This window comes from Priapulus caudatus, unplaced genomic scaffold, assembly GCF_000485595.1.
Source record: "Priapulus caudatus unplaced genomic scaffold, Priapulus_caudatus-5.0.1 Scaffold288, whole genome shotgun sequence".
NCBI classification, from domain to species: domain Eukaryota; kingdom Metazoa; phylum Priapulida; class Priapulimorpha; order Priapulimorphida; family Priapulidae; genus Priapulus; species Priapulus caudatus.
The window spans coordinates 148,419-158,418 of NW_014577349.1; the positions used below are offsets into that span (position 1 = coordinate 148,419).

A 10,000-nucleotide genomic window follows, 5' to 3' on the forward strand; every position below is an offset into this window, starting at 1 on the left:
CACGATGACTAGTGAAAGTGAGAAAGTGTCGTGAGAGAGCATGAGATTGAAGAGCAGAGATGGAGGAGAGACGTCGCTGCAGCAAACCAAGTTGGTTGGTCTAGACAATCGAATGACACCCTTGTCATAATCACCGGATTATGCGATAGTTCTGATCCACTGATAATTCCCAATGCCACGAGACTGCCGATTCCGAGACAGGGGGTGACGTTTCAAGGGGGAGGGGCGGCAAGCGTGACAACCCGTCTTCGTGACTTCACTCATTATTATTATTATTTATTATTATTATTATTATTATTATTATTATATTATTATTATTATTATTATTATTATTATATTATTCATCATTATTATTACATTCGACTATTGTGACACATGCACTCTTATGACCCAGATGAAGAGGAGTAAGATTAGATGGTCAGCACACAGATTGCCTCATCTTCTGCGAGCTCCCTCGGTTCGCCCTTTACCTATACCACACATGGCCCAGTTAAACACCCACACCACACAGGCGCATGCTTTGTTATTTGCTATAGGACACGCTCCGTCTCTAGTAGTCGGGCTGGTCCAGGCAAACCCAGCACCTGCATCGGACACACGCATGCCTAGCAGCCGTCCGCACTGCGCCGTCCACCCCATAGACACCCAAAATAAGCTGGCCCGCGGAAATCGAAAGCCTGACATTGATCATCGCCGGTGATTGCCACCATATAACAACGCCGCAAAGGCGTCTCTGCCCCACTTCCCCTCTAACGCAGCGTCCCCACAATAATACCCTATTGTCTTATTCCGCATGCGAAAAATCCCGCTCGAATGAGATTACGGGACTATGGTGGTCAATAGCGGCAGTATCTATTGCTCGGGCAAGGTGAGAGCCAGCGCGCATGCGCGGGCGCCGTGTGCGCGTGGCGGCGCGTCTTCGAGGGGCAACAATTGAGAGATTCAGCCAGCGCTGGAATCCGTGTCAAGATTGCGCTCGGGCGAGTATATAACGCACGATCGACGCAAGACGTCGGCATCCAGTCAGTCGACTCCATCCAGCGTCACCAGCAACAAACAGAAGAGCATCCAACGCAACCGTAAGTAGAAACAGGATCGAGTCACTGTGCAACTCTAGCCTTAGATAAGATACCCTGACTCGGTATATGTATATGTACTATGCATAATATATATAGCTAGTAGGAGTAGATGATAGAAAATCCTGTCTCATGTGGGTATCGTGTCTAGATAAAAGTACATTATTCCCTATAATCTACGCTTGATATCTATGACCGAATTCGAATAAATCAGAGCTGGCCCCGCGTTACTTACTTATATTATGGTGTATTATTACTTATTACATCTTCTCTAGCCCGCGTTTCTGCATTTTGTGTGTGTGTGTGTGTGTGTGTGTGTGTGTGTGTGTGTGTGTGTGTGTGTGTGTGTGTGTGTGTGTGTGTGTGTGCGCGCGCACGGTTTCACTGATGCAGCCACATTTTATATGTGCGCTATTGAATTAGCTAACCCGATTTCAAATTCTAGATAATGTTATGAAGTAAGCCTGATATGCAAGGCAGACACGATGTTAGATAAAGTGGTTTTCGTAAAGTGAGATATCGATAACAAGTACATCTTTGATAAACTATAAAGAAGAACTACAAAATCTTAAGCAGTAACGTATGAATTATTACTCGCTAGCGCGTGACAATAGTTTGCAGACAATAGACATTTCATTGCGAAAAATCTTTAGCTAGTTATAATGTGGATAATTCGCGATCTAATCGGTTAGTGAGCGAGCGAGTGAGTGGGCGAGTGAGTGGCGAGTGAGTGAGTGCGTGAGTGAGTGAGTGAGTGAGCGAGTGAGTGAGTGCGTGAGTGAGTGAGTGAGTGAGTGAGTGAGTGAGTGAGTGAGTGGGCGAGTGAGTGAGCGAGTGAGTGAGTGAGTGGGCGAGTGAGTGGGTGAGTGAGTGAGTGTGTGAGTGAGTGAGTGAGTGAGTGAGTGAGTGAGTGCATGCGTGAGTGAGTGAGTGTGTGAGTGAGTGAGTGAGCGAGTGAGTGAGTGCATGAGTGAGTGAGTGAGTGCGTGAGCGAGTGAGCGAGTGAGTGAGTGAGTGAGTGAGTGAGTGTGAGTGAGCGAGCGAGCGAGTGAGCGCTTGCGTACGCGCGTGCGTGCGTGCGTGGTTGCGTGCGAGCGTTCACACATTCACTTGCAATTCACAACATTCACTTACAATTCACAACATTCACTTGCAGACGACGATGAAGGTACTTGTCTGTCTCGCGCTTCTCTGCGCCGTCGCCTACGCATCCGAATACCGGCAACCGACGGCCGACTACGGCTACGAGAGACCGCAAACCTACACGCGCGCGCCAGAGTACTTCGTCACCTCCCGCTACGGCCCCGTGAAGAGAGGTCACCTCGCCGGACACGGTCAGAGGAGCAGCGGGCTGAACTTCCAGAAGACCGGAACCGCCCACGGATCTCTGTACGCGCGCGACCTCGCTGAGGCTCAGGAGAGCGCAGCCAAGACAAGAGGCTACCAGTACCAGTACAAGTAAGTAGCAGCCAGATGGCAGCAGTGTCGATTTCTGGTGCGTATTTCCGCCTTGCGTTGGCGAACCAAGGTTAGGCGAAATTCAGCGTACACCGTATGAAATCCTGGTTGCCATAAAATCTACGTAGATAGATTGCTGTCAATATTAATCATGGCCTACTAACAACCATTGCCGCAAGCGAGACGGCAATGTCCGATTGCTTTCTACACATACGCACACACACACGCACACACGCACGCACGCACGCACGCACGCACGCACGCACGCACACACGCACGCACACACACACACACACACACACACACACACACACACACACACACACACACACATATATATGTATATATATACTTGCATTTCGTTATGTATTATATTTGTTTGATTACTTTAATTTTCGAATGCAATAAGGAGATAACGACAAACACGTTTGTCTGTATTTACAAAAAAACGCCAAATTCTCGACAACATCGGATCCCTAATAACATTGTCACTCATCTTCCAGAGAGGGACACAAGTACTACCAGCCCAAGAACCTGTACAGCTACAGTGAGTCCGGCCCCATCATCGGATACGAGGACGTCTATGAGGAGAACGGCTACGAAGCCCCGGCGCACGAGGATGCCTATGGCGCCCCAGCCCGCGAATATGGTTACGCTGCCCCATCCCGCAGCTATGGCAATGCCGCCCCATCCCGCAGCTATGGCAATGCCGCCCCATCCCGCAGCTACGGATATGCTGCTCCCAGCTACAGCTACCGTCACTAGAAAGGTGGAACAGACAACGAACTGGACGCCCAGCTCGGATCTCATTTAGAAAGAAAAATTATAATTTGACAATTTTCGCCAGTATAGTTGAGTCAATGCTGCCGGTCTATAGATCCATACAGCTACAGATCCGAGAATTTATATAAGACGACCGGTAAAAAAATCCCGGGAGCACAAGCCGCTCTAACCTAGACTCGAATTCGGAACATTCTTACGAAGAAATTAGTAAGTTACAATGAAGCTGTCAATTTTAAATGCTGCATCCATTTCTAGCCTACACGAATGAAAAACCTACTAGCTTGTACCAGCGATATCAACTAATCTGGGCGTATTCGCTTTTGACTTTATAATGACAAAGACCAAAGACTTACCGTTCTTCGTGAATGATGTTTTGTACGTAACCAGCGAAAAAATACCACGAGGCGAAAGACGCGGGTGTCAAATAAGTTATAATATGACGTACCCGCGTCACTACACGTGTTAAGGACTGTGATGACGAACCCTTGCTATGTACAGATAAATGGCACTGCACTTTGGTGGTAGAATATTATGGTTTATGTATGTATTATACTATTATTACCGTGGCCTTATAAATGTTACAATTGCTTAATTAAGTTATGATGAAAATCAGAATACCAGCCTGTGATCGTGCGATGTGTCGTGTGTGTGGTGTGTGTTTTTTATACAGTATACGCGACGACGAGGAGTATTTTTTATACAAAATTCATTTCAATTGAAGTGACGGTGTAGGCGTAATAAAACAATCATTGCAAACCGATACACGAGCATTGTTTGTATACGATAATCTTATAGCAGCGCCCCACTTCATCCCGACCTTTCCCAAACAATCACGACTTTTGCCGTACAATCACGACTTTTGCCGAACAATCACGACTTTTGCCGAACCATCACGATTTTTACCGAACATCACGACTTTTGCCGAACAATCACGACTTTTGCCGAACAATCACGACTGTCGATTCGAAATTCGAATAGCGAAGCGTGCCCACACAAAAACGCATTATTTATTTCCAGACTTCAGATTACATTGGAGAAAAATGTTAACTTTTCTTTGAAATATGACAAGGACGAGCAATGTAATTTCTATTTACCACGCGCGCATAGATATCGGCTAGATGAGGAGCGTACTTTCCATGACTTTCGCTCATAAAACGACAACTAAGTCCTATGCGGCACAACATTAAATATCAAACATTCGGCACGCTATACAGTGCTCATGGTGTACGTATGCACAAACACACACACACACACACACACACACACACACACACACACACACACACACACACACACACACACACACACACACACACACACACACACACACACACACACACACACACACACACACACACTACACACACACAGCACCAACGCGAGCGCGCCAGAACACGCCACAACACAACAGCACACACAGCGCGCGCGCGCGCGCTCACGGACTCATACCACTCCGTGCTCCCTTCGTCTGCTGCTGCAGCATCCTAACCAATGCCGCAAGTATCATCTTCACCTAAATATATATACCCACCCCCTCCCACACACTACACATCACCGACGCATGCGCTAGCAACAGCTGACAGAACTGGACCGCGCGTTGCGGTCAAACGGGACACAGCGTCGAGCCGCACGTGGAAAATTGCTTGAATGGAATCATAATTGCTTGATCCGCCGCCACCCGCGGCCGCGAGCCGCCGGAATATCCCTACAACAATGACAGCGCTATCACGTCAGCATTATCACCACCAACACTGTCGATCGGAAAAGGGAACACTGCGCTAGATTCGCAGGTCATCGGCTGATGCTTACGGGCTGGCGAGAGAGAGAGAGAGAGTGAGTGAGAAAGAGAGAGAGTGAGAGAGAGACTGAGCGATTGAGAGGACGCGCGCGAGAGTGAGTGAGCGAGAGAAAGCGCGAGAGTGAGTGAGCGAGAGAAACTGCGCGCGCCGGAAGTGCGAGAGAGGGAAAGAGACAGGGAGACAGAAGTGAGAGAGTGCGGCGCGCGGAGAGAGAGGGATAGAAATGGAAGAGAGAGAGAGAGAGAGAGGAGAGACGAGAGAGAGAGAAAGAGAGAGAAGAGAGAGAGAGAGAGAGAGAGCAGAGAGAAGAAGAGAGAGAGAGAGAGAGAGAGAGAGAAGAGAAGAGAGAGAAGAGAGAAGAGAGAGAGAAGAGAGACAGAGAGCAGAAAGAATTGGCACACGTCGTCGATTGCATTCTTTAACTCCGGTGAATAACTTAATGGTTTGCCTTATTTTGCGGGGAAAATTCGATCGTAAACGTTATTTTCCGAAGGATCTCTACAGTTGCGGAGGTTTATCTGAAGACAAATAGAAGTAGAAGACTATGGAAGAGAGAGGAGAGAGAGAGACGAGAGAGAGAGAGAGAGAGAGAGAGAGAGAGCGAGTAGACGAGAGAGAGAGAGAGAGAGGAGAAGAGAGGACCTGCGAGGCCTCACAACACACGACTATACACGCGCGCGGGATAATGATAGAGCAACCAGTGAGGGTAAACTTCAGCAAACATGACAAGCAAGCAGACACGCGGCTTACAAAGACTACCGCACACACGGCACAAACACGCGAGCACGCCGTACACGCCAGCGCGCGGCGCGCACTATACACGTACGTACAAAGAAGACCACACGCGTGTACAAGCAGCCGACTGCCCAATAGCACACAGCAGAATATTTAAACGCGACATATCAGCTGATGCTATGCGCTTGATCTCGACAGCATTGTAGATCCCGACGTAAACACACACACACACACAACACACAGCACACAACAACACACTACGCACGCACGCACGCACAGCGCGACGCTCACGCAAGCGCAACGCATCGCACGCACCACGGCACGCACGCACACACGACACACACACTCAACAGCAACGCACGCACGCCACGCGACGCACGCACAGGCGACGCCACGCACGCACGCACAAAACACATCGCGCAACGCAACGCACGACGCACAGCATGCCGGACGGGACGGAACGAGCTGGCGCAGCAGGGCGACGCCGCGTCCGACGGGCACGCACGCGCACGCACGCACGACGCCTGGCTCACACACACACGCCACGCACGAGCACGCACTTCACGCACGCACGCACGCACGCACGCACGCACCGCACACACACACACACACAGCTCCCGTTTACATTGCCATTATTTTCAGACGCTGACCCACAGAGAAAGTGAAAACGCAATCAATGAGCCTATACACTCTATAGCCCGACAACAGAATACTGCCTTTGTCGCGTGGCGGTGGCTGGCGTGTGCGCTTGACGGCCTATAGAAAGGAGATTTCGGAGAATTCTGAGCAGAAGCGTGTTATGTACGACATGCGCAAACGCTGCGTTAAAAAAAACACCATATACGGTTGATCGGGAAGACTTTGCGGTAAGCGGGATGAAAATCGGAGCGGCCCGTGTCGTCACAATTCCACTTACAGATGAACAACGCGAGTCGAACGATAAATAATCGAATCTCTCGCGAAGAATTGGTGGGCAAAATGTTTGCGCAACAATTCACTTTCGACGGCGCTCCAAATTTTCACGAACATGCGCGCCTTTGTCGACGTATCTTGCGCAAGTAAACCAAAAATTCACGATTGCGATATGACGGTTCTAACTAGTTGGCAAACGTTTTCAGCCCCCTACGCGGAGGCTTGCACAGAAAACAATAGCAATCAGCGCGAGAAGAAACCGTGCCAAGTGTGATGGCGGTTTGCTATATAAGCTGTGGCTGGCTCCGGCAGTCAGTCATCGCAACCACCTCAGCTGCTCTTGTCTCACCATCGGATTCCTGCAGCGACGTAAGTACACGCCGTGTCATCGTGAGCAACATAGTGTATTCCACTCCTCTCTCTCACACACACTCCCACCCCCTCTCTCTCTCTCTCTCTCTCTCTCTCTCACACACACTCCCTCTCTATCTCGCTCTCGCTCACTCTCTCTCTCTCGCTCTCGCTTCATCTCTCTCTCTCGCTCTCTCTCTCTCTCTCTCTCTCCTCCTCTCTCTCTCTCTTCGTCTCCTCTCTGTCTCTCTCTCTCTCCATCTCTCCTCTCTCTCAACTCCTCTCTATCTCGCTCTCGCTTCATCCTCTCTCTCTCGTCACGTCTCCTCTCTCTCTCTCTCTCTCTCCTCTCTCTCTCTCTTCACTCTCACACTCCTCTCTATCTCACTCTCGCTTCATCTCTCTCTCCTCTCTCTCTCGCTCCACTCTCTCTCGCTCCTCTTCTCTCTCTCTCTCTCTCTCTCATCTCTCTCTCTCTCTCTCTCCACTCTCACACTCTCTCTCTCTATCTCTTCTATCTTTCCTCTTCTCTCTTCCCTCCTCTCTCTCCTCGTCTCTCCTCTCTCTCTCTCTCTCTCTCTCTCTCGCGCCCTCTCTATCTCTCTCTCTCGGCTTCCCATCTCTCTCTCCATCTCTCTTCCCCTCTCTCTCTCTCTCTTTCCATCTCTCTCCCTCTCCCTCCCCTCTCTCTCGCCTATGTTGTATGCGGCAATATGTGCGATATATGAGGCTGACAGTACTGTGGTGTTTTACACCCGTCGTGCTCCATCGTACTTTTCTCTAGGTCTGCGTTCCTCGATCTCCCTGCTCCTCGTGTGCTTGTCATTACGGATACGTCCAAATTCTCCCTGCTACCTGTGCCTTTCCCTTTCATCTATCGCGCTCCGCTCTCTCTTCTCCACTCACTTTCCATATTTCTCTCTCTTTCTCCCCCCTCGCTCTCTCTCTCTTTCTCGCGCTCTTTCTCTCGCCCCCCCTCTCTATCTCTCTCTCTCTCTCTCTCTCTCTCTATATATATATTATATATATATATGTGTGTGTGTGTACATATATATATATACCCCTCTTTAGTGCATCGCTAATTCTATCGTTCGTTTATTGTAGATCATGAAGATTTTCATCGCGCTCGCTTTCCTATTCACCGTCGCCGTCGCTTCTCACGGCTACGGCAACGCTGGCCACGGCGGCTACGGCGGCAACGCTGGCCACGGCGGCAACGCTGGCTACGGCGGCAACGCTGGCTATGGTCATGGCGGCTACACGCAGTCTCCCGGCTACTACACTACCACAATATACGGTCCTGTGAAGAGAGGTCATCTCGGAGGTCACGGACAGAGGAGCAGCGCATTGAACTTCGCCAAGAACGGCAGAGCGTACGGATCCCTGTACGCGCACGACCACGCGAATGCGCAGGAGAGCGCAGCCAAGACAAGAGGCTACCAGTATCAATACGCGTAAGTGACAACCAGGTGGCAGCAGTGTAAAGTGTTCGTTAGAGTCCCTGTATGTATGTATATATATAAATATATGTTTATATATTATATAAATTAGAGAAAAGCACACGGCACCAATTAATTCATGAGATTCGAATAAAAATAAAAATATACGGTGTCACATTTTTCACATATTCTAGATACACATAGTATAGAGCAAGCTTTCGAGACAACGTCTTTACTCACTGTATTCTCTGATTACTTATATATTTACGCGTCGGGCAGCATTTTCCTGCGTTACATTTTACCGCAGTATCCTTTAACATGGCGCAAAGTTGAAATCCTATTTAATGAAAAGTTAGTTTTTAACACTCACGGACACTACTTTTAAGCTGATGATATTTCACACTCTTAACAAAATATTTCGCACTTATTTTCCAGAGAGGGACACAAGTACTACCAGCCCAAGAAGCTGTACAGCTACAGCGAGTCCGGCCCCATCATCGGATACCAGAGTGTGTACGGTTACGGACACTAGACCGGAAACATGAAACGCTCCGATGGACCAACAGGAACCGAAAGAACAAAACCGAAGGACCCACAGAAACCGGAAGAAACGAACATAAGGGACTGACAGGAACCGGAACAACGAACGCGAGGAGCTAATAGGAACGGAAGCAACGCACAGCGATGGTAAACTGCGAGTCTGCGAGATTCCTGAAAGCGATATGCATTGATATACGCGGGATACGCATTTTACAACTACATGCCAATTCGCCCAAACACAGTAGGAATTCCAAAAACATCCTCCAACGTGACAAATTTGTTTGCGTGAGAAATTAGGCGCGAAAAAAATCGCAACGCAAACATCGCAGACGATCCAAGAATCTCGCGAGTTTTCGTCGATATTCCGCGCGATGGGAGAGTCAACATCGAGTCAAGGACGTGGTTAAAGGTCAAGGCTCCTTAATTGCGCATGTCTATATAGGCGCACACTGTAAATAGCATTCCAGCGATGTTCTCACGATGGAAGAATGCACCATGGTTGCGGGGAGGAAACGGGCGGGATTTTTGTAATATTGATATTACGTGTGAAATGTACAAAAAACTCGAAGTTTTTTAGATGGCCTTCTAAATGTTACAATTGCTGTTAATTGATATCGTTCACTTGTTACTAGAAATGAAATCTGCTGTGGCAGTCATTCTGTACGTGAATATATAGAAATATATATATATATATATATGTATATTTATGATATAGAAATATATACATATATGCGTGTATACGTGTGTGTTAATATAAATTACCGTTTATTCATGTATGCTCGATCTCCTGCTTCGCGTGGATTCGAGAATAAAATAACAAACACTAACGAAAATCTTATTCGTTTTCTCTCGTTACGCAAAACTTTTATAAAAGTTTTATATAATAGGTGTTAGAAAATCCTACAAG

General features: G+C 48.3%; 2 protein-coding genes and 1 long non-coding RNA gene across 3 annotated transcripts in view; 2 read left to right on the top strand and 1 right to left on the bottom strand.

Annotated features, from left to right (window-relative positions):
* The window catches only part of LOC106808581, a 73,513-nt gene that overhangs the window by 25,745 nt on the left and 37,768 nt on the right, over positions 1 to 10,000 (bottom strand). The window lies entirely within an intron of this gene.
* LOC106808585 lies at positions 975 to 4,079 on the top strand. The gene is made up of 3 exons (XM_014811352.1): positions 975 to 1,079; positions 2,233 to 2,534; positions 3,038 to 4,079. Exons 2-3 carry the CDS (start codon positions 2,239 to 2,241, stop codon positions 3,297 to 3,299), a joined length of 558 nt encoding a protein of 185 aa, XP_014666838.1. The 5' UTR covers positions 975 to 1,079; positions 2,233 to 2,238; the 3' UTR covers positions 3,300 to 4,079.
* LOC106808586 lies at positions 7,078 to 9,906 on the top strand. The gene is made up of 3 exons (XR_001393791.1): positions 7,078 to 7,132; positions 8,219 to 8,572; positions 8,989 to 9,906. It is a non-coding gene; the product is annotated as an uncharacterized LOC106808586 (long non-coding RNA).